Source organism: Lethenteron reissneri, chromosome 65 (assembly GCF_015708825.2).
Source record: "Lethenteron reissneri isolate LAM-NWPU_2019-01 chromosome 65, ASM1570882v1, whole genome shotgun sequence".
NCBI classification, from domain to species: domain Eukaryota; kingdom Metazoa; phylum Chordata; class Hyperoartia; order Petromyzontiformes; family Petromyzontidae; genus Lethenteron; species Lethenteron reissneri.
Genome location: NC_083843.1, coordinates 5,153,198 through 5,180,826, shown reverse-complemented (window position 1 = coordinate 5,180,826; position 27,629 = coordinate 5,153,198). Strand labels below are relative to the sequence as shown.

Below are 27,629 nucleotides of genomic sequence, written 5' to 3'. Positions count from 1 at the left end.
AAATAGCCACTTGCAGTGGCCTTTTGCCATTTCTGGAGGAACCCCAAGGATACGGGTTGAGTCTCCTGGCTTTGCTAAATCGGGTTTGGCCAGGAAACTTTAAAGACACCTGTCCTCCCGGGGCCTCCGGCACAAGTTAGTTCGATATTTTTTACGTGGTTTCGTGGTCATTGAATTGAAGTTTCAGGGGTCACTAGCCCCTTGCACCCGTCCAGAGCCCCCATGGTGGCTACGAGCACCATGAGGGTTAACAGGCTATCCTCCTCCCCCTCTCCTCCTCCCTCCTCCCCCCCAATGGCATTGTTCACAGACTCCACAGCATTATCGTCCAGCAACCACCGAGGCGGTAGGGGTTTGCTTTTTCCGGACTCTTCCTGACCCACTCACTCACCGACTCACTCACCAACTCACTTATATCCGCGCAGTGGTGCAGTTGGAAGCCAAACACAGCTCCTTCCGTAGCGGCCAACGCCCGCGCAAGTGGAGAGACAGAGGGAGGGAGACGGCGATGGTGTAACTACAGGCGCGTTTATTGAGCCAATCACAGCCACTTGCACAGCCTCCAAGTTCCTTACCCTATTCTTCTCCACCCACTTCTCCCTCGTCCTCCTCCTCCACCTCCCCTCCTGCCCCTCCTCCACCTCCCCTCCTGCCCCTCCTCCACCTCCCCTCCTGCCCCTCCTCCACCTCCTCTCCTCCCCTTGATTGACTGGAAGCGAAGATTCGAGCAGCATTTAATTTAAGGCACATTATCAAATCAGATACCCTAGAAACCGGTTAAAACCGGTTCGGAAGTACCCTCGGCAGGAATCGCGATGTTATTTCAAGCGTAAAGCAGGGCGGTAGCGGTGGGGATGGTGGTGAGCTGAGATGATAGGGTTGGCTGCGGTGAGTTTGGTGGGTTGAGTGAGGTGGTTGGGTGAAGTGAAGTGAGAGGGTTGGGTGAGGTGGGACGGTTGGGTGAGAGAGTTGGGTGAGGTGGGATGGTTGGGTGAGGTGAGCTGAGAGGGTTGGGTGAGGTGAGGTGGGAGGGTTGGGTGAGGTGAGGTGAGAGGGGTTGGGTGAGGTGAGGTGGGATGGTTTGGTGAGAGAGTTGGGTGAGGTGGGATGGTTGGGTGAGGTGAGCTGAGAGGGTTGGGTGAGGTGAGATGGGAGGGTTGGGTGAGGTGAAGTGAGAGAGGGTTGGGTGAGGTGAGGTGAGAGGGGTTGGGTGAGGTGAGGTGGGACGGTTGAGTGAGAGAGTTGGGTGAGATGGTTGGGTGAGGTTCAGCACCAACCAGCTCCACAGCCTTGCCTGCGACTCACCGCAGCTGTCAACCTGGTTGGAAGCCGATTCGGGAAGTTTCCAGGTGGGAATGGCGAGGGGTGGAAACGGGGCGCCATTTGTTCGCAGGTCCCTCGGCAATCTGAGCCGAGGTCACATGACTGCCCCCCCCCCCCCCGTCGGCTAATCAGGGCCTAGCTGCCCTGCGGTTGACGTCACAGTTAAAAGGTCACGTGATCACCCCCCCCCCCCTCCACGTCGGCCAATCAGGGCCGAGCTGCCCTGCAATGCAGTCCCAGCTCAGAGGTCACGTGACATCCGGAGCCAGGCCTCCAGCTGCTGTCCGATAGCCTAGAGAGAGGGGAGGGGGAGAGAGAGAGAGCACGAGCTTGTGTATGGGCCTCCACAAGGTCGACTAAGCCTCAAATGGGTTCCTGCTGCGGATCGGTGCATGTGGTTTTAATAAGGGTCTCGATGAGCATGTGTCTCTATGGGTCTCTGTAGGTTTTTGTGGGTCTATATGGTTCTATTTGGGTCTCTGGATCTCTGTGGGTCTCTAGGAGTCTGTAGAAACATGCGTTTAGAGTATTTGGCTATAAGAATAGGCTTTACCCTTTCTGGCAATAAAACAGGAGGTGTTAAGATGTTAAAACACCAAACTGAAACCTTTTGCAAGGAATCATGAACTGCATTAACCACATATACTTTTGGCGAACGTGCAAAAAAAAAAATGCTCCGGAAGTATATAATGCATTGTCTTTGAAACTGATTGGTCCACACCAGAGACAGCTTTCTTTAGAGCCTAGTCTCAAACAGTGTTAGACCAGAGGACGGGAAAAGGCGAACAGCACAAATACAATGCACTATCAGGACATCGAGAGCTCGGGGTTGGCAGCTACATCATGGGATTTGGCTGCTGCTATTAACTATTAATTTCCACGTGATGATGATATCAGCCACTTCGTTGGCCTATCATTTGTGATGGCCAGGTCGCTTCTGATAAAAAGAGCTACACTGCTCAGTGGGGCCTTACCTGGTAAAATAAAATAAAAATAGTTTTAGTTAGGTTTGTATCTATGTAAGGCTCATCTTGCTTCCTCCTCCTCCACCCCGTTCTCCTACCCCCCGTTCCACCTTGCCACTCCCCCTCTCCTCCCCTTCTTCCCACCTTCCTGGCTTGCGTGAGTGCGGGAGAGTCCCGGGAGAGGCTGGGGTTGGTGTCGGAGCAGTGTGCCCCTCCCCTCACAGTCAGAGTCTTCACCGCGGACCCCCTGAAGGGGGCCACCACACTGAGTTCCCTCCAGGGGTCCACGTCCCCTGCACACACGGCGGAGGATAGGAGGAGGGGATCAGCAGGGGTCAGGTGCAGAGGTTCGTGGTTCGGGTCTGGTTGGCCTGCCCCGATCAATCCTGCGGATGTCGCTGTGATGCTACACACACACAGTATGATGAGTGAGTGAGTGGGTGAATGAGTGGGTGAGTGAGTGGGTGAGTGGGTAGGTGAGTGAGTGAGTGGGTTTTTGAGTGGGTGAGTAGGTGAGTGAGTGGGTGAGTGGTTGGTGAATGCGTGGGTGAATAGGTGAATGAGTGGGTGAGTGAGTGGGTGAGTGGATAGGTGAGTGGGTGAGTGAGTGAGTTAGTGATGGGTGAGTGAGTGGGTTAGTAGATGAGTGAGTGGGAGGGTGAGTAAGTGAATTATTTGGTGAGTTAGTGGGTGAGTAAGTGGGTGAGTGAGTGGTTGGGTTAGGGGGTGAATAGGTGAGTGAGTGGATGAGTGTGTGAGTGGCTGAGTGAGTGGGTTAGTGATGGGTGAGTGAGTGGGTTAGTGATGGGTAAGAGAGTGGTTGAGTGCGTGGGTCAGTAAGTGGATGGGTGAGTGAGTGAATGGGTGGATGGGTGAGTGAGTGAGCAAGTCGGTTACTCGGTGAGTGGGTGAGTATGTGAGTGAATGTGTGAGTGCGTGAGTGAATGAGTCAGTGGGTTAGTGATGGGTGAGTGAGTGGTTGAGTGAGTTGGTGAGTGAGTGGGTGAGTGAATGGATTAGTGAGTCGGTGAGTGAGTGGACAGGTGAGTGAGTGGATGGGTGAATCAGTGAGTGAGTGGGTCGGTGGGAGAGTGAGTGAGTGGTGTGAGTGAGCGGGTGAGTGAGTGGGTGGTTGGGTGAATGATTGAGCGGGTGAGTGAGTGGTTGGGTGAGTGGGTGACTGAGTGAGTGGTTGAGTGGGTAGATGAGTGAGTGGGTGAGTGAGTGCGTTAGTGATAGGTGAGTGAGTGGGTAAGTGCGTGGAGCTGAGTGAGTGGGTTATTGAGTGGATGGATGGGTGGGTGAGTAGATGAGTGGGTAGGTTAGTAGATGAGTGAGTGGGTGAGTGCGAGGGTGAGTAGGTGAATGATTGGGTGAGTTAGTGGGTGAGTGAGTGGGTTATTAAGTGGATGAGTGGGTGGGTGAGTGAGTGGGTAGGTTAGTGGGTGAGTGAGTGGGTTAGTGAGTGGGTGAGTGGTTGAGTGAGTGGGTGAGTGAGTGGTTGAGTGAGTGAGCGAGCGGGTGAGTGAGTGGGTGGGTGAGTGGTTGAGTGAGTGGGTGAGAGGGTGAGTGAGTGGGTGGATGAGTGAGTGGGTGAGTGGGTGAATGAGTGCGTTAGTGAGTGAGTGGGTGAGTGGGTAGGTTACTGGGTGAGTGAGTGGGTTAGTGATGGATTAGTGAGTGGTTGATTGAGTGTGTGAGTGAGTGCGTGAATGGGTATGTTAGTGGGTGACTGAGTGTGTGGGTTAGTGGTTGAATGAATGGTTGAGTGAGTGGGTGAGTGAGAGGGTGAGTGGGTAGGTGAGTGTGTGAGTGAATGGGTGAGTTAGTGGCTAAGTGACCGATTCAATATCCCAAATGATCGAAGCTGACCCCACGACCCCGTTAATTTTTTTTTACCAGGTAAGGCCCACTGGGCTCTGTAGCTCAAGGAAGTGTTTCATCATCATCATCATCACCACCACGTGAAACTCCATAGCAGCAGCCAAATACCTATAATAAACGCATGACGTTGATTCTCAATGTGGAGGGGAAAAAAACGGAGGGACAGAGATACACCGACTCCAAATATACAGCAGCAGGAATCGTCAGGATCGAACCCACGACCTTCTACGTACCCGGGGGAGGGAGACAACATCTACCTAGCCACCGTGGCGAGCCGCAATGACCGTCCGGGGCTCACCGTTGACGAACAGCAGGCGGCTCCCCGTGGGGCGATCGCCTCCGAACATGCGATTGGTGGACTCCACTCCGCGCTCCATATCCTGCTGGGTGAGGCCGAAGGTATCGGTGCACATCGCCGCGGTCGTCTCGAGGGACAGCAGCTTGGAGAAGGGGCAGCCCTCCCGGGGGCGGCATGTCTGGACTGCTCGCGCGGTCAAGCCACGGGAAACGGGTCAGATGGTGACTCTGTCACTCCTCAGTCGGTCGCTCGCTCAATCCCTCGCGCACCTCGCTTGCACGCTCACTGTCTCGCATGCTCTCTCGCTCCCTCAGTCACTCGCACACTCACTCATTTGCTCGCTCACTCACACGCGCACCCACTCACCTGCTCACTCACCCAGCCACTCACCCACTCAGTCACTCGCACATTTGCTCATTCGCTCGCTCATTCATTCACACACTTCACGCTCACACACTCACTCACCCACCCACTCACCCACTCGCACGCCCACCCATGCAGTCACTCGTGCTGTCACTCACGCGCTCACTCTCTCATTCACACACTCCACACTCACTCATTCACACACTCCACACTCACTCATTCACACACTCCACGCTCACTCACTTGCATACTCACTCGCTCACTCACTCACTCACGCACACACTCACTCACCCACCCACCAAACCAAACATAAGCTGTTTGGGCAGCCCATTGTATTGCTACGTATAAAGTAGACTCTCGATTATCCAGGTGCGTTTTATCTAATTTGCGGATTAACAGCACACCTGAGATTTTGACATTAATTAATGAGTCATGGATTATCCCTTAAGCCCAAATTAATAATCTAAAAACATTGTTATACATTGTTATCCTTGGATATGCTTATTAAAAGTCACATGGTGCTTAAACCGAACAAATAAGTTACTCATGGTTCATCCAAAATCCACGTGATCGCCCCTACAGTACAGTAGTTGCAATATCTATACAACAGTGAGGCGGAGTTTGATTGATGTTGATTGGCGTGGCTTTGCTGCTATCATCCACTTAGTGGGCCGAGTTTTCTGCTGAGCAGTAGCCAGGAAGGTGTTATTATTATCACTGAGCATGCGCATCATTGATCTCTCGATCATTTGTATTCGTTCTAAATTGAAAGATGAACAATCGAGATCGTCATTCGTGCTTTATTTTGAGTGATTTATCCGATCATTTATTTTGTGAGTTTTAATTAATGAAACTGTGCGATGGCAGATACTCTGAAGGATGGTTGTTTAAAATTTAAAGGATTTTACAAAACTTTTCACATGAGCGTGTGTTTTTTTATGGACTTCTGTAATAAAGCAACATCAATATATTCTTTACTACACATTTTAGTTTGGTTTATTAACAAACAAAATTTTCTTAACTTAAAAATAATGTATACCTATGTTTGTGGTCTAGAAGGAATGCTTAAATATTTTTTATTATTCGCCATTTTGAATTATCCCCGGCCATCTTTCCCATCATTAGCGTGGATAATCGAGACTCTACTGTACACCTGCATAGTGCCTTTCGCTATCTTCATGTTACTCTATCTCTGTGTATCTCTATGTAGATGTGTCTATCTCTGTCTATAGCTATATACGTGCATCTCCACGGTGTGATACTCACGGAAGCCCAGCTCCGTACACTTCTGATAGAACCAGGGTCTCAGCTCCGACCGCTGGGGGTCACGGAGTTCAGAGATAACCCCTTGGTAGAGGTTCACCGTGCAGGGGATTCTCTTGATCAGATACCTCTGGAGAGAGAGGGAGAGAGATGAGAAAGGGGGGCGGGGGTGAGGAGAGTGGTAGCGAGATGTTGACTCCCTCGCCTGGTATACAGGAGGTCATGGGTTCGATCTGACCCTGACGCCTGCTGCTGTATATGTGGCGTTTGCGTGTCTCTCTCCCCGTGGTCGCGTGGATATTTCTCCGGGTCCTCCGGTTTTCCCTCTCCAGATTTGGAATCGACATCACACGTTCAGAGTATTTGGTTACTGCTGTGCATTTCCACAGGATCATGATGATGATGAGCCACTTCGTTAAGCTGTCAATGGTAATATCCAGACTCTTTGGTTCTTTCGGTAAAGTCACGTAGGTATAAAATAAAATAAATCACGACGTTTCGGGCACAACACAAGCGTCGATCATCAGGTGGGATGCTTGTGTTGCGCCCAAAACGTCGTGATATATTTTATTTTATACCTACGTGACTTTACCGAAAGAACCAAAGAGTCTGGATTCCCGCAGTCACGAAAGCTTCAAATCAAGGGGAATATCCAGGTCGCTCCTGATAAAGAGCTATGTAGCTCAGTGGGCCTCACCTTGTAAACAAAACAAAAAGGTTGTATTAAGTTAGTTGAACAATTATCTTAATATCTTTCCGAGGCAGTTCCTTTAACGTGCTTTGCAACGTTTCATGGGTGAGTGGTGAATGAGTGAGTGGGTGAGTGAGTGGTGAGTGAGTGGGTGAGTGAGTGAGTGGGTGAGTGAGTGGGTGAGTGAGTGAGCGAGTGGTGAGTGAGTGGGTGAGTGAGTGGGTGAGTGAGTGGTGAGTGAGTGGGTGAGTGAGTAAGTGAGTGGGTGAGTGGTGAGTGGGTGGGTGAGTAAGTGAATGAGTGAGTGGTGAGTGGGTGAGTGGGTGAGTGGGTGAGTGAGTGGGTGGGTGAGTGATGAGTGAGTGGGTGAGTGAGTGGGTGGGTGAGTAAGTGAGTGAGTGATGAGTGGTGAGTGGGTGAGTGGGTGAGTGGGTGAGTGAGTGATATCTTCAATACCCCATTCTGCACGCTCGGTGCGTATATTTGGATAACAGACATATTTATGGGTTGCCCATTACATATTGCTCAATTTATTCTTGGTCTGTATTCCATTAACGATGCTTTGGCTTTTGCGCTCAACAGTAACCCTACTCCTCTGGTGTTTACAGATCACTTCACCCCCCCCCCCCTCAAATTTATCTCCTCCCGTTCCTGTTCACCCCATTACTGCCTGTTCTAGGATTGCCGTGCCTTGGTATATTTCCATTTACTTTCTCAACAGCTCTAACTGTCCCATTGCCCACAGTGTTCCACATTCCACATCCGCCAACTGTGATCTCATTCGCCATTCTCAGCCTCTTCGTTGTTTTGGAAAATGTCCGCTTTGTTTCCTGACGGTGCCGTAGCTGCTGCTGCTGCTGATGGTTTCCGGTACCAAATTTATCGACCCAATCCCCCAGTTACTCGATTGGGGACGCGGACCTTGGTTGACCCGGGCGACGTCCGAGCCGGTATTCTTGGATTCCTTTCGTTTTTTTTTCTTCACGAGCCGAATGACCGGCACCACCCTTTCGCCCGACCCTCCTCCTCCTCCTTATTATCCAGGCTTGGTGACTGGCCTCAGATATCCACTTGAATCGTGGACCCCCGATGTGGAGTTAATTGTCCTTATCCCCTGGCACCTGCGATTCGCACGGATGGCTACGCACGGTGCGAAAGAGGTCCAACGTACATACAGAGACTCACGTAGCCACTCACCCACTCACTCACTCACCCACCCTCCGATGAGCACGGTTGGCTATGTACGGTGAAAAAGAAATTCAACACACGTACAAGTCCTTAGCTGCTGGGCAGTAATAAACTCTCTCTTTCCCTGTCTCTCTCTCTCTGCCAGGTCACAGAGGGTGGGGCAGGGAGATAGGGATCCACACACAAACTCACACAAATAAAGAAGAAATAACACAGGGTACAACCAGCGAGACGGACATATTGTGAACCTTGTTGATGTGGGTCCGGGGAGTGAACCTTGGTGTGAGTCAGATGATTGAACAGGTTGAGTGAACTTTGTTGATGTGAGTCAGGTGATTTAACCTTGTTGGTGTCGGTGAGGCGAATTAACTTTGTTGATGTGAAGCAGCTAAGTGAACCTTGTTGGTGTGAGTCAGGCCAGCCAACAAGGCGAGGGAACCTTGTTGATGTGGATGAGGCGAGTGTAGGAGTTGCCAAGGGACTCGTCGGTCATCGTGGTGCAGACGTCGGCGACGGAGGCGTCGTGCGCCTCCGCGTTGAAGGTGGTGGCCATGATGAAGACCGCGGCCAAGTTGGTGACCAAGGTGTCGACGTCGCGGGGTCTATCGGCGGCCAGGGGCACACACGACGAGAAGTCGTGACTCAGCTCGGAGAGGCGGTCGCTCTGGATCATCTTGTCGATGGTCGCGAACGCCTCGGAGACGCGGCGGAGGCACTGGGTAGGAGAGGCCGGGAGAGGCACGGGGAGAGAGAGGCAGAGAAAGAGAGAGAGACACGGAGTGAGAGACAGACACGGAGAGAGAGAGAGACACGGAGAAAGAGAGACGTGGTGAGAGAGACACAGGGAGAGAGACACGGAGAGAAAGACATTGGGAGAGCGAGACACAGGGAGAGAGACATGGGGAGAGAGACGCGGGGGTGGGGGGGACGTGAGGTGGGAATAGAGAGAGATACACGAGGAGAGAGAGAGATAGACTTTGAAAATATTTTATTTCAAATGGGAAGAAATTTTTAAACAAATCGACGTAAAAAAAAACAAAGGCAGAGACCAACAGCAAGGGCTCTGAATGCCCGGCCTACCTTCTCCTTCCATATGGCTGATGTAGATACAGAGCAACAGCTAACAATTTCACATTCAGGTGAGTCAAGCGAGACAACCGCGTCAGGAGTAGCGGAGCGGATTGCTGTGATGTCTCCTTCATTGTATTTGTGGATCGGGCATTAGCGTGGAGTTACTGACAGAGAATTACAGTAGAGAGAGATGGTGGAGACACTGAGGAGGGAGGGAAATCAGATCTCCCTTTCTTTTCTAGCATATGTAAGCTTCCCACACTGTGATCCATCCTGGTTAAACCCAGGTGCCATTGGTTGGCTGCTGTGCCAGGCTAGGTGCCGGGGGTCACGGGACAGACCTGCATACATTCACTTACCTAAAGTGATCCACGTTTAGCAAGCATGGCGAAGGGAAGGCATGACTGGCCGAGAAGACCTGAAGCTTCGTGTGGAGCGACAGACCAGGTAGCTTCCACACAGCATTGTGCAGCCGATTAAAAGATATTGCCACTCGACTGATTCGGAGTGAGACCTCTGCTGCCAAAACAGAGCTGGCCATAAGCCGCCGGCTCAGGTACGGAAACCTCTCCACTCTCTCCACAACTGTTCCATCACCAATGGGGAGCTGAGGGGGCTGAAGTGTTTGATGGCACAAAATACCCAGGCAGGTGCTTAGTTTTGAAGGGGCTGATGTTAAGGCCCCACCTCTAAGTGGCACGCTGCAGGTTCAGCAGCAGTGCCTCCAACTCTTTCTCAGAGTTAGCAGCAATCACCAGATCATCAACACACATACCATGGTTATATAAAAGAGGTCCATTCCTTGAGCACAAATGGGTATCTATCAGCCTCCCATTGTATCTGTACAGATAGAGATTCACTTGGTAAAACCATGGAAGGCTTCTTGAACTACGTTGTTGAAAACGATGTTAAATAATGTAGGCACCAGAGGTCATCCCAGATCATCAGCATACGTAACGTGGTTGACCAATAGGGAGCCATCCCTCGACCACACCCAGGCATCGATCAGCCATCCCAACATGCTGACGCTAAAACAAAGACAAAGATCCCCCGTTTAGCCTCAACAGACTGTTGGGGCAATTGCTGTTAGCGAGCACCGATGAAGGCCTGCACTGTGGCACACAAGGGGGTAGGTGGCCAGCACCACGGGTTCGTACCGCAGCACACTAACCGCTGTGCCACCGCTCCCCACTCACCCTCACAACCACCACCCTCACCACCACCACCCTCACTACCACCAGGTTCACAATGGCTTCCGCCTGATATCAAGCTCCTCACCTCCTTCGATCCGCCCACGATGGGGTCAGCCAGGGACCTGCCCACCGCCTGCATGCACACACACAGCCTCAGCAGCATCAGCAACATCATCGACGGCGTCATCGGCATCATAAGTAGCAGCATCATCAGGAGCAGTATCATCAGCAACATCAGAAGCATCATCAGCATCATCATTATCAGCAGCAGCATTATCATCATCAGCATCATCAGCTTCAGGACCATCAGCAGTATCATCATCATCAGCAGTAGCATTATGGTGGTAGTGGTGGTGCGAATTGTGGTGGTGTTGGTGGTTGAGGTGGTGGTTGAGTTGTTGGTGGTCGAGGTGGTGGTGGTCGTGGTGGTGGTAGTGGTGGTGGTAATGGTGGTGGAGGTGGTAGTGGAGGTGGTGGTGGTGGTGGTGATGGTGGAGGTGGTCGTGATGGTGGTAGTGGTGGTGGAGGTGGTGGTGGCGCTCACTTCGTTGAATTCGTGGAAGTCCACCTTGGCGCGAACCGGGGCGGAGGAGGCAATGGCGGCAAAGATCAGGCTCGGGAACTAGAAATACACACAGAGAGATACACACAGAGAGATACACACGGAGAGATACACACGGAGAGATACACACGGAGAGATACCCACGGAGAGATATACATGGGGAGTAACATATGGGGAGATACACATGGGGAGATACAGAGACATGCGGGGAGACAGTGAGATGTTGATCACCTTAAGTATGGTAAGAGGTGTGGTGCTGTAAGTTACCCACTCACCCATCCACTCACTCACCCATCCACTCACTCACTCAGTCACTCATCCACTCACTCAAAGACAACAATCCTCCATGTAGCCTGTAACAGACTGTTCTGGCAAGTGATCTTAGCGAGTAGCACCGATGAAAGCCGGAATTACACATGAGGGTGTGGGTGGCCAGCACCACGCCCGGCCGCCTCTGTCTCCCCAGTGGCGATGTTTTTACGCACCGCACCAGGTATTCATTTGAGGCTGGGTCGACCGACGGGAGTCACAGGACCGGTTCAGATAATCGTCACTGGTGGTGGCCATGAGCGGAAATCTAACTTGGGTCACTGGGTTCGTAGCGCAGCGCACTAACTGCTATACTACTTATTTACTCACCAATCCACACACTTATCCAGTCACCCACTCGTTTACCCACTCATTCACTCCCTTTTCCAATCCCTCACTCACACAAACACCATCCTCTCTCAAAAATTTTCTTGGGAGATCATCTCTACCCAGTGCTTTTCCTGGTATCAGACTCTGGATCACTCATCGTACTTCCTCAACAGACGGCACTTCAATCAGCCACACACAGGGGCTGGCTACTCTAATATTTGAGGCACGGCAGCCCCAGCAGTCACCTTTCCCCATGATGTATGTATTTTGAACTTCTTTAATACCGTACATAGCCAACCGTAGTAATCGGATGTTATCAGGGCTGCCTTTGTCACCCCAGTGGCGATGCTTTTACACACTGCAACAGGTCCTCAGTTGAGGCTGAGTCGACCTAGTGGAGGCCCAGGACAGGTTCAAATAATCGCTACCGCTGGTGTTGGTGGCCATTAACGGGAATCGAACTCGGGTATCTGCCGGGTTCGTAGTGCAGTGCGCTAACCACCACACGATATAAACACGTGTCCACAAGCACGTACAAAACAATCCATACCACTGCTCCGATTTCAGTAACGCAGACTTTGAACTCGTAATCCCAATTTGGGGAGATGAGAGTGGAAAGTTCCAAGTTGTGGAGTGAGGCGTGCGTGCGTGTGTGCGTGTTTGTGTGTGTGCGTGTGTGTGTGCCACAGTGGGGAGCGGTAGTGTAGCGGTTAGCACGTTGCGTTACGAACCCGATTATCACGGCCAACACCAGTGGCGAGTATCTGAACCGGTCCTGGGCCTCCCCTATGTCGATTCAGCCTCAAATGAGTATCTGGTGCGGTGTGTAAACATCGCCACTGGGGAGACAAAGGCAGTCGGGCGTGGTGCTGGCCACCCACCCCCTCGTGTACCTTTCCGGCCTTCATAGGTGCTCGCTAACAGCACTTGCCTCTACAGTCTGTCAAGGCTATACGGCGGATCTTTGTCTTTGTGTGTGCCACAGTGCCGGCCTTTGTTGTGGAGAGCGGTGGTCTCGCAACCAGCGCAATGCGGTATGAAAACAAAATCTGAACCGGTCCTGCACCTCCACTAGGTCGACTTGGCCTCAAATACAGCGGTCAGTAAACATCGCTACAAGGGAGACAAAGGTGGCCGCGTGTGGTGCTGGTCACCCACTCCCTACCATGCTGTGCCAACACGCAGAGGTGTTTCTACTCGCTAACAGCACTTGCCCCAACAGTCTGTTCATGGCTATACGGGGGTCTTTGTTTTTATAGTGGAGTCAGTCAGTCAGTGCGTGAGTGGGTCAGTGAGTGGGTGAGTGGGTGAGTGAGTGGGTGAGTGGGTGACAGAGTGAGTGGGTGAGTGAGTGGGTGAGTGAGTGAGGTGAGTGAGTGAGTGGGTGAATGAGTGGCTGAGTAAGTGAGAGAGTGGGTGAGTGAGTGAGGTGTGTGAGGTGTTTCTACTCGCTAACAGCACTTGCCCCAACAGTCTGTTCATGGCTATACGGGGGTCTTTGTTTTTATAGTGGAGTGAGTCAGTCAGTCAGTACGTGAGTGGGTGAGTGAGTGAGTGGGTGAGTGGGTGACAGAGTGAGTGGGTGAGTGAGTGGGTGAGTGAGTGAGGTGAGTGAGTGGGTGAATGAGTGGCTGAGTAAGTGAGAGAGTGGGTGAGTGGGTGAGTGAGTGGTGTGAGTGGGTGAATGAGTGGCTGAGTGAGAGAGTGGGTGAGTGGGTGATTGGGTGGGTGAGTGAGAAAGGTGAGTGAGTGGGTGAATGAGTGGCTGAGTGAGTGAGAGAGTGGGTGAGTGGGTGGGTGAGTGTGTGAGGTGAGTGAGTGGGTGAATGAGTGGCTGAGTGAGTGGGTGAGTGGGTAACTGGGTGAGTGAGTGATTGCATCAACGTACCACTCGTCGTGGCATCTGGGTTCAGTGCGGGTGGAATGTGGGTGGCTGAGCGGGCGAGTTGTGTTGTAATCACATGGGGACATTTGTGTTGACCGTGACCCAGAAGAGAAAACCACGCGACCGCCAAACAAACACAAACTACAGAGCTGCACGTGTAGCCCACACGGCCTGTAGGGCTAAGTGTTTGGCAGCGACCAGCATCGCATCGTGAGCGAGGTGGTGATGTGGCCACACGTGGGGAGTGGTAGTGCAGCCATTAACTTGCTGATTACCGTTACCAGTGATGCAAGGATTGACCTGTGTGGAGGAGGCTCGTAAAGGATGCTGCTGGTCAGTTGGAGGCAGTCGACCTCCTACAACAATGGAAGGTGGAGGAGCAATGCTCATAACAACGAGCAGAGGACCGGGTGGAAAGCATAGCGCGGTGGCGAAGTGGGAAGCACAGGTGGTGCATCTGCCAGCCCATGGTACATGGGTCTGCCCCGTGACCTCCTGCCAACAGAGAGCCTTCCACGCATCACGTGACCTCAAAGTGCATTATCATCATCATCTGGGATCCCTCGAGGTTGATAATGATGATCATCCATCGACAGCGATGATAGTCAGAGTTTGTGAGTACGCAGGAACCACATATATTGTTTCAATTGACAGCACGTGCGTTGTAGTTATTGATAGTTTGGAAAGCTTTGAGTGTCCCGGCTGGCCTGGGTATATTGTCTCTTTCGTGCCCACTTTGTCAGTTTCACGACGGCTTCTTCGTGACTCGAAGTGTCGTCGAACATCCCCCTGGTCCCTGGTATACTCGAGCTCTCCAAGGTGAACACTCGCTCGCCGGCTACTCCCACGCTACCGGGTCGATGTTGCACTTGGTGAGGTTGCTCCAGTTGTGGATGTCCCGGTTAAAAAATGAATCATTGCCCCCTCTGGAGCATGTCCCGATCTTGGTTTTGGAGTAAAAGAGCTGAACTAGAAGGGCAAATTAGCACACTCTTCCTCCAGTCCCTCCTGTCACTCTTCTTCATCATCATTATCAATATAAATCTGGCCGCAAAGACGCCTCCCCTGCAAACCTCCAACTCACTTACTAACAATTGTTTTTATTTACCAGGTTAGGCCCCCACTGAGCTGTATAGTTAATTTTCACAAGTGACCCCGCCAAAAATGACAGCTCAATGAAGTGGCTTATCATCATCACGTGGAACTTCATATCAGCAGACGTGTTACGTTGATTTTGAACGCAGAGGGAAAAACAAGAGGACCCGGAGAAAATTCAACACGACCACGGGGAGAGAGACACGCAAACTCCAAATTTACAGCAGGCATCAGGGTCGGGATCGAACCCACGATCTCCTGTATACCAGGCGAGGCACTTAACATCTCGCCGTCGTGGAGAGATGTTTGCTTTGGGAAGTCTCGAGCTGGGCATCCTGACAATACTCCTACCCCGGCAGAGCTGCCGTCGAATGACAGCAGCCTCAATACTCGAGGATCCGGCCTGTTCAAGACCACTGATGATTGTTTGTTCGTCCTGCGAGGCCATGACAAGGATTATTACATAAGCAGCGCTGATGGAAGTTCTCAAGTGCCGATATAAGTGTCTTCCATATGCTGCCCACGTCTCTCCGTGCCGTGCAGAGAGCATGGGGGATCGCGGTAGCGATGCAGACCACTCATTTGGCGGTCGCTCCGATGTCGTCATGGTGATTAAAGACCGAAGGCTGCGCTGGCATTTGCAACACGACAGTGAATCTCTCTCGCCGATGTCTACTCTGTGTGTGACGGGCAGCTGCTAAGATGAGGAAAATTAATTCTCCACGTTCTCCGATAAGGTATCCTGGACCCTGATCGAAGGTGCAGGTGATGGAATGCTGGGAGTCGGTTGAAATCGGTGCAACATAAACATCCTGCACTATACACTATAATATCCATTACACTATACACTACACGATACACTATGCTACACAGGACACTATACAATACTAAACACTACACTATACACTACTATACACAACACTAATATACAACACACTACTACACATTTCACTATACACTACTATACATGACACTAATATACACTGCACTACTACACACTGCACTACTATAAATGACGCTATACACGACACCACTCTGATACATTTAAAGCAAATTTCTTTAGAACTGCTTATTGTTTGCTGTTGTGATGTCACAGCCACTTGGTGGTGATGTCACGGCTGTTTGTTGTTGTTGTGGAAACTCCTCCCCCTCAACCCCCCATCCACCCCTCCTCCCCCCAACCCCCCCACCCCTCCTCCCCCCCACCCCTTCTCCCCCCCCCACCTTCTCACGGAGCCAGGCAGCCAGCGCCCCGGAGTAGGAGCCTCCAAAGGCGACCCACCGAGTTTCCTCAGGCAGATCGAGGTCGCGTGACAGCGCGCGGATCAGCTCCACCAGGTCAGCCAGCCTGGGGCGGGGGGGGGCATGGGAGGGGGGATACGAGAGAGATGTAGACACGGGGGGAGAGAGGGAGGGAGACACCTGGGCTGGAACCATGAACCCATGGAGGCAACCGCAGGGCCTCTCTCCTCATAACCTATGAGTTGCTGTTGGTCCCCTGCCTCCATTTTTCTTCTGTGACGTCAAAAAATGTGACTCGTCGTCAGGGGCATCTGAGCCCTTGATGTTGGTTTCTGTTTTTGTAATTTTTCAGTCAATGTATTGATGAATTTGTATCCATTTTAAATCAAGGATTGTAAAAGTCTATGTCTCCCCCTGTGTCTCTCTCCCTGTGTCTTTCCCTCCGTGTCTCTCTCCCCGTGTCTCTCCCCCGTGTCTCTCTCCCCATGTCTCTGCCCCGTGTCTCTCTCCCCGTGTCTCTCTCCTCGTGTGTCTCTCCCCATAGTGTCTCTCTCCCTGTGTCTCTCTCCCTGTCTCTCTCCCTGTGTCTTTCCCCCGTGTCTCTTTCCTCGTGTCTCTCTCCCTGTGGTGTCTCTCTCCCCGTGGTGTCTCTCTCCCCGTGTCTTTCCCCCCGTGTCTCTCTCCCCGTGTCTCTCCCCATGGTGTCTCTCTCCCCAAGGTGTCTCTCCCCCCTTGTTTCTCTCCCCATAGTGTATCTAACCCCGTGTCTCTCTCTCCTTATCTCTCTGTCTTCCCAACCTCCAATTTTCCCACCCAATATTCTTCCTCCTCATTCTCCACTCGATCCATCTCCCGCCTTCGCCAAACCCCCCCACCCCAGCCCGGCCGCCTTTGTCTCCCCCACCCCCCCTCTCCACCCACACGTTTACTCACGCCTGGCGCACTCTGAGGAAGGGCAGCACCGAGTCCGCGGCTCCCTCGGGGAGAGTGCTCTGTCCGTAGAAGCGGTGTTCGGCTGCCACCACCATCGCTCCCATACGTTCGGCCAACTCCACGTGGGAGCCTCGGAGAAACGGGGAGAGTGGGAGAGAGAGAGACACGGGGAGAATAAGAGATTCGGTGAGAGGGACATGGGGAGACAGAGAGAGAGACATGCATCTAAATTATTTTTGCTGCTAGAAATTCCCACGTGATGATGATGATGATGATATCAGCCACTCCGTTGAGCTGCTATCATTTGTGACCGACCAGGTCGCTTCTGAGAAGGAAGCTACACAGCTCAGTGGGGCCTTACACCTGGCACAAATAGAAATAAGTAATATTGAAATTTTTAAACACGCTTTAATGAAATGTACCGTACTCGTAATGGCAGAACTCCATGACTCCAGGAAGTGGCCCCGAAGCTTTCCATAATGCAAGGGACCGTGTTGATTTACAGCCAACGTTAGTTGAGCGTGGACAATTAGACCCAAGCCGAAACATAACATATAAAAAGAATGTTTAAAATGTTCTTATCATCTTTTTTGATAGAATATAGTATTTTCATGAGTATGACATAAGTATACCAAGTTTGCAGTCGATACCACATTGGGAAGTGGGTAAAAATTTAGTTACAAGATTTGAGGATACAACAACAACAGAGTGAGTTAAATAAAAGCGTGTAATAAAAATAGTTAGCGGTGTGTAATAAACATCGCCACTGGGGAGACAAAGGCGGCCGGGCGTGGCGCTGGCCACCCACCCCCTCGTGTGCCACAGTGCCGGCCTTCATAGGCGCTGCTGCTATTTGCTAGTAACAGCACTTGGCCGCAACAGTCTGTTGCAGGCAACACGTGTGGATATTTGTCTTTGCTGAAGAGTTGTGTGTGTGTGGAGAGGTGATTGCCACTCACGATTCAATAGCCCTGCAGTACCACTGGGTGTCAACAGGGTGCAGCAGCGTTACCTCAAGGGGGAAATGCCATGGGTCAAACCAGAGGTCGCAACCGGGTACCCGATACCCGTACCCTACCCGATACCCGGCTACCCGTACCCGGCTGGGTATGGGTACGGGTACCCGTTTGCGACCCTGGTGCGGCCGGGTACGGGTAGACAGTGAGTCACATTTTGGGTAAGATACGGGTAGGGAACGAGTACCCGTACCCGGCCGGGTACGGGTACCCATTTGCGACCCTGGTACGGCCGAGTACGGGTACGGGTAAGGAATCAAAACCCGTTTGCGACCTCTGCTGAGAGCTCTGGCTCAGTTATCTCCACACGAAGACTGAAGCCCGGGCTGAAGACAGGACCTGGACTCCAAGCTCTACAGTCCTTCTAAGGGCTGGACCTCAGTGAGGCCAGTGGTCAGGGGGAGAATTGGTGCCGGATAGATATGACCCTGGATCCAAGCTCTACAGCCCTTCTAAGGGCTGGAGCTCAGTGAGGTCAGTGGTCCAGACCCACGGACCAAGTGGTCGGGTCAGTCAGCCTCCCCTAAGTCCCAGCCGGAGGACATTAGGCTAACGGGTCACCAGTGTTATGTCCCACCCAGTCCGGAGGCCATACCTACCCAGGTATCGGGTAAGGGGATCGTCATACTCCTTGTGTGTTAGGGATCGTGTCGAAGAAAATACAATAAATATAGTGTGCCTCATAAAGAAGTTTATTCGTCAATAATTACAACACTACATGTGTGTGTGTGTGTATATAGACTGGTACCGAGGAGGACGTTGTATTTGCTGAGTGGATTCTCTCCGCCGATGAAGAGGAAGACGGGACTACCCGGACCTTCCCAGTAGCGGTTATCGACCCAGAACCTCTACACACACACACGAAAAGATGGGGGGGGGGGGGGGGGGGGGGTACAACAGCGGGTTCTCAACCTTTTGTTGGCTTACTGTGTAGACCTTCTCGTTGTTGAATTTAGTTTCTACTGAGTAGTTACCCCCCCTTTGTCTGACCCAATACGGTTCTGAGAAAACAATGTATGCGTCCATAATATAATTTTTTGTTGAGTTAGATCACGTACATATTGATGTAAACTATACACTACACTACTATACACTACACTATTATACACTGCACTATACACTACTATACACTGTACTATACACCACACTACTATACACTACACTACTATACACAATACACTGCACTACACTTCTATAGACTAGACTATACACGACACTACTATGCACTACACTAAACGCTACACTCCTATACACTCCACTATACACTACACTACTATACACTACACTATTATACACTACAATATACTACACTATTGTACAATACTTTATACACGACAACAATTAGCTAGGTTGGCTATGTACGGTGCGAAAATAGTTCAACATACATGCATACACTACACATACACTGTGTGTGTGTAAGTCTGTGTGGACTCCCTGGTAGGGTGCAGCAATGTTGTTGGCTAAGCGCCAGGTCGAGGCCTTCCTGGGCTGCAGCCTGCCGCTGCGGCCTGGATTCGTGCCTCTTAGTCGGCTTGGCATTAGGCAAGCTCGGCGTTGCCTCCACAGGCGCCGTGGTGGCTCAGAGATGTTAACTACCTCGCCTGATATACAGGAGGTAGTGTGTTCGTTCCCAAACCTGACCACCTGTTGTACATTTAGAGTCTGTGTCTCTGTCTCTCTCGCTTCCCGTGGTCGTGTCGATTTTACTTCGGACTTCTGGTTTTTCCCTCCACATTTAGAATCGACATCACCACGCATTTAGAGTATTTGGCTGCTGGTATACATTTCCACGCAATAAGCTACTTCGTTGAACCGCTGTCATTTGTGGTGGCCAGGTCGCTTCTAAAAAAAACATCTATACAGCTCAGTGGGTCTTACCTGGTAAAACAAAAATAGTTGAATATTAGTCCGGGTCTCTCCATATCAATATGGGTCTTGATGGGTCTATATGTATCTATATGGGTGTCTATGTTTCTCTGTGGTTATTTATGTGTTTGTATAGGTCTCCGTGCCTCTATGGGTCTCTATGGATCTCTGTGCGTTCAAAATATTTGGATGCTGCTATAAATGTCCACACGATGATGATATCAGCAACTTGGGTGAGCTTATCCTTTGTGATGGCCAGGTCGCTTCTCAAAAAGAGCTTAAAACAGTTTCGATTTAAAGCTTTCGTGACTGCAGGGATTCATCTTCTTGGTTCTTTCGGTAAAGTCACGTAGAAGGGAAGTAATAAAATAATAAAAATAAAACATAATAAAATAATTCTCACGATGTTTCGGCCACAACGCAAGTAGCCGTCTTCAGGTGAAGAATGAAACACTGCCAAGCTTGGAGCATGTATATAAGCTGGGTTGGAGGTGGAAGAAGAGCGCCTTGACAAAATAATTTGCATATCAATAGGAATTTAGCATATTTATGGAAAATGCGTAGGAGGTGTGCCAGTGAGTGGACTGCGGTCTGCAGTCCACTCACTGGCATTGACTGTGTATCTTGTGTTCTCCACAGGGAATGCATTATTTGCTCCGCTGCGGGCCTCCCTCCACCGCTCTCCCATTGACATGTTTCGTGGCTTCTACATACTATTAACATTCCCTCCCTTTGTTAATGCTACCCCCTCCCTCTGATGCTGCTAATCCTGCATAATGCATGGGCATTATATGACTTTGAAAACCTCCCCTCCCACCTCCTACGCATTTCCCATAAATATGCTAAATTCCTCTTGATATGCAAATTCTTTAGTCAAGGCGCTCTTCTTCCACCTCCAACCCAGCTTATATATACGCTCCAAGCTTGGCAGTGTTTCATTCTTCACCTGAAGACGGCTACTTGCGTTGTGGCCGAAACGTCGTGAAAATTATTTTATGTTTTATTTTTATTATTTTATTACTTCCCTTTTACGTGACTTTACCGAAAGAACCAAGAAGCTTAAAACATCTCAGTGGCACCTAACACCGAAGAAAACAACAGACCACTTCCCTGACACAGTACGCGTGCAAACGGACAGTCATGAAGTGCGTTGATGGCCTCTGATTGTTGCAGAGAGGCCTCAAAGAGGAATCGGTTAGGGTCAGAGAATTTAACTGAGTGGTCGAGAAATTCCAACGTAAAAGGCGGGAAAACGAGGGTGGACTGCTAGGGGTTAACGGTTGCCAATCGTTGGAGAAGGAGGACGGGGATTGGCTGAGTGAAATGGGGGTGAGCGGAACCTTCCAGAAAGGGGGCTCAAGCAGTACCGGATGATCCGAGTAGCAAAAGTAGCTACAAATGCTACGGGCCCCGCACTTTCAAGGGCCCCACACTAAATGCTTTCAAGCTATCAATTCCGTTTCAGTGATTCTGCACTTGCTCTATTACTATAGTACTATACAGCCTTCAACTTTTACGAACGACTGGGTGTTTAAGATTAGCGATTTTTCGTATTATCTGGCTGTATAGCAAATGAATAAATACAATTACTTCACTATGTCAGTTAAAATTTGTGTTTTAATATGTACGTGTATTTTTTTAGGGTCCCTTTATAACATTTTCTACAGGCGCCGCACTATCTTCATTCGGCACTGGGCTTGAGGGATATCAAAGGGAGAGAGCACGTGGGGAGGGGACGACTTGGAGAGGAGACGAAGTTCGAGCGTCAAGAACTGAAGCCCGAGCCCAGGTGTTTAGCTTTGCGGGTCCGCAACAAAGTCTATTATTGAAGCAAGAACGTATGTTGGTGTTACGACACAAATAATAAAATAACTACCGTTCGTAATTTTAGTTGACATTTTGTTTGTATTGTTGAATACAAAAAAGTTTCGCGATTTCTATTGTTTGTGTCATTGACACTTTTTTCGAATTGTCAATTATATTGTTGATGAAGAATATCTTTAGGGGTTTAGTATATCGTTATTTCCACCGGCCTTTTCACTTATTTTTGCATGTATTCACTTACTTGGTTTTTACATTTTTATCTTTTTGGTTTTCCTGCCTTCGCCGCAAAATCTTTTTTATTTTAACAATTTTTCCCATTTATTTACTTCATTGTTATTTAATTGTTTTTAATCTCATCCGCTGATCTTCATTTCATTTACCACAGCACCTTAACCAAGGCACTGAACAGAGAATCAGCAGCAAGGGTGAAGTAACGCCCAGACAGCCCCCGAGATAACTAACGAACGTCCCTCACTTGCAAACATCTTGCGCTGACGAGATGTCCATGAAGATACATGTGGAGGTACATGTGGAGGTACGTCTGGGAGTACGTGTGGGTGTACTGTGGGGTGTGTGGTACGTGTGGTGGTACGTGTGGTGGGTACGTGTGGAGGTTGTGGTAGGTGTGTTGGTACGTGTAAGAGTACGTATGGCGGTTGTGCTACATGTGGTGATATGTGTGGAGGGTACGTGTAGTGGTACGTGTGGGATGGGTACGTGTCGAGGTTGTGGTACGTGTGGTGGTACCTGTTGGATGGTGCGGTTGTTGTTTTTGTCGAAGTGGTCGAGAGGCTGCTCCATGAACTGCGGCTGCAACACAAATACAAAGATCCAGCACCCCGTGTAGCCCACACAGACTGTTGAGGCAAGTGCTGTCAGCGAGTATCAGATCAGAATCGGAATCTTGTATTTGTAGCGACTGGGAATGTCACTGTGTGGTGCTGGGCCTGTGAGGCCACGGCGGGATGTCTACTGTTGTGTATACACCCAGGACACGGGGTGTAGTACCAGCCCTAGTGGGGGCTTGGGTGAGCACTGGTTAATCGCGGTGGCACCACACACAGCGTGCGGTGCGGGTTCCCCTTGAGATAGCGAGAGAGTGTCAGCCAGCTGGGGTTATGTTGGGGGCATGATACTCTGGCTGACCTGGGGACATGTGACTGGATGATACTGGAGGGGGGCCACCGGTGAAGGGGGCCAATGGGTGGTCACGTGGCCCGGGAAGAATTATCGGGAGCCTTTGGGCAAGGGCGAGAGAGATCGAGAAGGTGGGCGTGGCGAGAGGCGGAGCCAGCCCCAGCCCCTGTCCTATATAAAGGGGGCCCTGTGAGGGGCTCGGGGTTCTGACTGTTGGAGAGGCAGGAGATCCACATCAAACTTGAAGAAGCCTCCAGCCACGCGTTCCAGGACCCAGCTTGTGGTCCGGACCGGGAAAGTGGAACCGTGTATAGTTCTACCATAGCATGGTTAGTTGGGTGGTCACCACCCGAGGATATGTTGTGTTAATAGCCCTGGAGTATGTTGTGTTTATAGCCTGAAGTATGTTGTGCTAAGAGTTTAATAAAAGTGTTGCTCCTAAAACAACGTCTGCGACCCAGTTGGACTCACTACATATTTATACTGCACCAGGAGGAATCCAATTGGCTATGAAGCTCTTTTTGTCACAAATGTCCAGTAGGGTGCACGAGATAAGAACGTTACAACAAACAGTACAAAAACATGATGCAAAGTACAAGTGGTGCAAAGTACAAGAAAGGTAAACAGATCACACAAATGAAACTGAACCATCCTCATCCTACCAATAGCGGAGCCAGGATTTTCAGGTAGGGGGGGCAACCCCTCCAGCAATGAAAAATGATAGGAGTTGTTAGTAAGTAAGGACTTGTCCCTTGCTTTTTATTCGACGCGTGTGCAGCGATGGCGCAGCCATCGATCGAGGGTCGAATTCGAACCGTGTGTGATCGGCATCGCGCTCGCTGAAGGTGAATGCCTTCAGGGAAGTCGTGTACTGTATACGCAACTGTGCACAATTCTGTGAGTCACTTATAACTGCTTTGCCGTTAATTATTGTCAATTATGGACTCAGACTCTTGTCCTATCATCTCATAGAGTCCCTGGCACGTAATACTATGCTACACAGTGGCAGTGGGGGTCGCAAAATGCCGATTTATTACTAATAAACCCCAATGATCCGATTGAAATTAGGGATTTCAATCGGATAATTGGGGGGTGCTCGTGCCACCCCTCCCCCACTGGCTCCGCCAGTGCATCCTACCAGGCGACCTGATGATGATGAGAGACAGACGCAAACTCCAAATATACAGCAGCAGCACGCATTTCAGGGTCGGGATCGAACTCCCGACCTCCAGTATACCAGGCGAGGTCGATAACATCACAGCACCGAGTATCAGAACCTACGAAGGCCGGCACGGCGCACGAGGAGGTGGTGGCCAGCACTACGCCTGTCCGCCTTTGTATCTCCAGTGGCGATAATTACTACACACCACTGAAACCAGGTGCTCATCTGAGGCCAAGTCGACCTAAGGGAGGCCCAGGGACCGGTTCAGATAATTACCCCCTGCTGGTGTTGGTGTCCGTGAGTGGGAATCGAACTCGGGTCACTGCCATGTTCGTAGCGGGTGAGTCAGTGGATGCGTGAGTGGGTGAGTGGATGGGTGAGTGGGTGAGTGAGTGAGTGGATGGGTTAGTGAGTGTATGGGTGAGTGGGTAAGTCAGTGGATGGGTGAGCGGGTGAGTGAGTGGATGGGTGAGTGGGTGAGTAAGTGGATGGGTGAGCGAGTGGATGGGTTAGTGAGTGGATGGATGAGGTTGATGGGTGAGCGGGTGAGTGAGTGGATGGATGAGTGAATGTATGGGTGAGTGAGTGGATGGATGAGTGAGGGCATGGGTGAGTGGGTGAGTGAGTGTGCCCTGGGTCTCTCTCTCTCTCAGGGAGTTCAATATTGATGAATGATGATGGTGGTTGCGATCATCACGGTGCTGTGAGGTCATGCCCTCATGATGACCTGATGACCTCTGGCCCCCGAGCATCTGCTTACCGGGATCTGGGGCAATCCATCAGAATCCATTTCCGGGGTCAGACTTTTCAGGCTCAGGTCCTCAGGCAGGCGGGACTGGCGATTATACAGCAGCCTCTGCTTGAGCTCCCGGGCATAATGCGTGCCTGTGGTGAAGTTTGGGTTAAGTTACTCGCTTACCTGCACACTCACTTGCCTACTCCCTTTCCCACCCACCCGCTCTCTCACTCACTCACCCACAGACCCACTGACCCACACACCCACTGACCCACACACCCTCACACCCACCCACCTACAAACCCTAAGCATGTGTGTATGTTGAACTTCTTTTACACCATATGTAGCCAACCGTGATAATTATAATTGGAGGTGTCAGTCACTCACCCACTCACTCACTCGCCTGCTCAATCAGACTTGGGGCAAGTGGTGTTACCGAGCAACTATGAAGACCAGCACGGCACACGAGCGGGTGGGTGGCTAGTATCACGCCAGACCGCCTTTGTTTCCTCAGTGGCTATGTTTACACACCGCACCAGGTACTCATTTGAGACTGAGTCGGCATAGGGGAGGCCCAGGATGGGTTCAGATAATCGTCACTGATGTTGGTCGTGAGCGGGAATCGAACTCGGGTAGCCAAGTTCGTAGGGCAGCGCGCTAACCGCTACACTACCGCTCCCCACTCACTCACTCAATCACACACTTACCCACTCACTCACCCTCCCACTGACCTACTCATGCACTCGCTCACCCACTCACCGACTCACCCACTCACTCACTCACTGACCTCATCCACTCATGTATTCACTCACCTACTCACTCACTCACCTACTCAGCCACCAATCCACTCTCTCTCACCCACCCACTATCCAACTGACCTGCTCACTCACCTACTCACCAACTCAATGGCCTGCTCACTCAGCCACTCAATCACCCACTCACAAACTCACTCACCTACTGACCGACTCACTCACCTGCTCACTCACTCACCAACCATTCACACGTTTACCCCCTCACTCACTCACCCACTCACTTACTCATCCACTCACTTAGCCACTCACCCATCCACTCACCCACGTACCCACCCACTCACTCACCTACTCACTTAATTAGCCACTCACCCATCCACTCACTCACCCACGTACCCACTCACTCACTCACCCACTCACTCACCCACTCACTCACCCACTCACCCACTCACTCACCCTCGGTGAGTGAGGCTTCCCCTCTCTGGGTTGACTCGGAGAGGAGGAGGACGAGGAGGAGGCCAGAAACCTTCATCCTGGATCTCTCTGGATCCGTGTGAGTCGCTGTGTCAGTCTTTGTGTGAGTCTGTATGTGTGACTCTCTTTGTGTATGTCCCTGGATGGGTCTGTGTGGGTCTGTGAGTCTATCGGTGTATATGTATGAGTAGGCGTGTCCATGGGCGTGTCTCTGTGTGAGTTTCTGTGTCTCTGTGTGAGTCTCTATGTGAGTCACTGGGTCTCTGTGCGAGTTTCGATGTGTCTCTGTGTGAGTCTATATGTGAGTCTGTGTACCTTTGTGTGATTCTCTGTGAATCTCGATGTGGCTCTGTGTGAGTCTCGATGTGTCTCTGTGTGAGTGTCTATGTGAGTCACTGGGTCTCTGTGTGAGTCTTGATGTGTCTCTGTGTGAGTCTCTATGTGAGTCTCTCAGGCTCTCTACCTGAGTTTATATGTGAGTCGGTGTGTGTCTCTGTGTCTGGGTGAGTCTCTCTCTCCTTTCCGTCTTTGTCATCCCGTGTTTACCCCACGCTGGACTTGACATGAGTCCAGTAAACATTCACGGAGTTTCGCCGCGTAACTTCTCAAAGTGTACCCAGTGACTCCTTCTCAGAGTGTATCCAGTGAATCTCAAGTTACCCACTGACCCACCAACTAGCACACGAACCTACTCAACCACCCACTCACTCACCTGCTCACTTACCTACTCGACTCACACCCACACACTGACCCACTCACCCACCCACCCACGCACTCACTCACCCACTTACTCACCAACTCACTCATCTACTCATTCAGCTGCTCACTCACCCACTCACTTGCCCACTCACTCACCCACTCACTCGCCTACTCATCCACTCATTCACCCACTTACTCACCAACTCATTCAGCTGCTCATTCACTCACCCACTTACTCACCAACTCACTCGTCTACTCATTCAGCTGCTCACTCACCCGCTCACTCATCCCCCTCTTGCAGGGCAGCAGTGAGGTCAGGGCATCAACCAGTTGAGCTCTCCAGCTCTCTGTCTCTCTGCGTGTCCCGAGAAAGGGACATCGCCCGGAACGTCGCCGATCATGTATTTCCCCTTTTTAAGGCCAAAGACGAAGCCTACTCCCCTCCCCGTGTAGCTCACGTGAACTGTCGGGGCAAGTGCTGTTAGCGAGCACCTATGAAGGCCGGCACGACACCACGCATGGCCGCCTTTGTCTCCCCAGTGGCGATGTTTACTGCACACCGCACCAGGTACTCGTTTAAGGCTGAGGACCGGTTCAGATAATCGTCACCGGTGGTTGTCGGTGGCCGTGAGCGGGAATCGAACTCGGGTCCCGCGGGGTTCGGAGCGCAGCGAAGCGCTAACCGCTGCGCCACCGCTCCCCACGCCCCACACAGGGAGACGTGAGATGAAGTGGAGCTCTCGGTCCCATGATCTGTGCCCCTCCCTCTCTCTACCCCCTCACCCCTTTCCCCCTCATCATCCCCCCTCACCTCCTTCCCCCCCACCACCCCTCACCCCCTTGACCCCACCCCCCATCCCCCCTCACCACGTTCCCCCACCCCCATCCCCCCTCATCCCTTCCCCCCACCCCCATCCCCCCTCACCCCCTCACCCCCTCCCTCATCATCCCCCCTCACCCCCTTGCCCTCACCCCCATCCCCTCTCACCCCCTTCCCCCCATCCCCCCTCACCCCCTTCCCCCCACCCCCATCCCCCTTACTTTCTTCCCCCACCCCTCATCATTTCCATCCCTTCCTCCCCCCACCCCTCTCCCCCCACCCCTCCCACCCTCCGCTGGCGGAGAGCTAGGGACTTTCCCGAGCGATTCCTGGAGGCTCACGCGGTATTTGTCGGTATAGAAGTCGTTGATTCATTAAATAAATATCGTCACAAGCAGCATCGTCGTCAGCAACATCAACATAATCAGCAGCAATATCATCATCACCATCATCAGCAGCATTTTCACCCTCAGCATCATCACCCTCAGCATCACCATCATCAGCAACATCATCAGCATCATCATCACCTGCATCGTCATCACAATCAGCAT

At 51.3% G+C, this 27,629-nt stretch overlaps 2 protein-coding genes and 1 long non-coding RNA gene across 4 annotated transcripts in view; 2 read left to right on the top strand and 1 right to left on the bottom strand.

The window, feature by feature from the left end:
* The window catches only part of LOC133359397 (basic salivary proline-rich protein 2-like), a 248,246-nt gene that overhangs the window by 103,948 nt on the left and 116,669 nt on the right, over window positions 1-27,629 (top strand). The gene's annotated exons all lie outside the window — the stretch shown is intronic.
* Window positions 645-1,319, top strand: LOC133359620 (uncharacterized). The gene is made up of 3 exons (XR_009757177.1): window positions 645-947; window positions 1,002-1,071; window positions 1,221-1,319. It is a non-coding gene; the product is annotated as an uncharacterized LOC133359620 (long non-coding RNA).
* LOC133359619 (thymus-specific serine protease-like) lies at window positions 857-25,717 on the bottom strand. The gene is made up of 13 exons (XM_061578090.1): window positions 25,542-25,717; window positions 24,361-24,485; window positions 22,049-22,111; window positions 18,360-18,459; window positions 16,596-16,725; window positions 15,645-15,768; window positions 10,784-10,861; window positions 10,325-10,372; window positions 8,415-8,690; window positions 6,100-6,226; window positions 4,471-4,653; window positions 2,433-2,581; window positions 857-1,615 (listed from the first exon to the last, which is right to left on the bottom strand). The coding sequence occupies exons 1-13, from the start codon at window positions 25,615-25,617 to the stop codon at window positions 1,565-1,567; spliced, it is 1,530 nt and encodes a 509-aa protein (XP_061434074.1). The 5' UTR covers window positions 25,618-25,717; the 3' UTR covers window positions 857-1,564.

Excerpts from the sequence above, each read along its gene's own strand:
- LOC133359619 (XM_061578090.1), bottom strand. The coding sequence starts at position 25,617 with ATGAAGGTTTCTGGCCTCCTCCTCGTCCTCCTCCTCTCCGAGTCAACC. Across the intron at positions 4,654-6,099 it reads GTGTACGGAGCTGGGCTTCC|TCCAGACATGCCGCCCCCGG; the intron begins GTGAGTATCACA and ends CCGCGCGAGCAG. Across the intron at positions 1,616-2,432 it reads CACTCACGCAAGCCAGGAAG|GCTATCGGACAGCAGCTGGA; the intron begins GTGGGAAGAAGG and ends CCCTCTCTCTAG.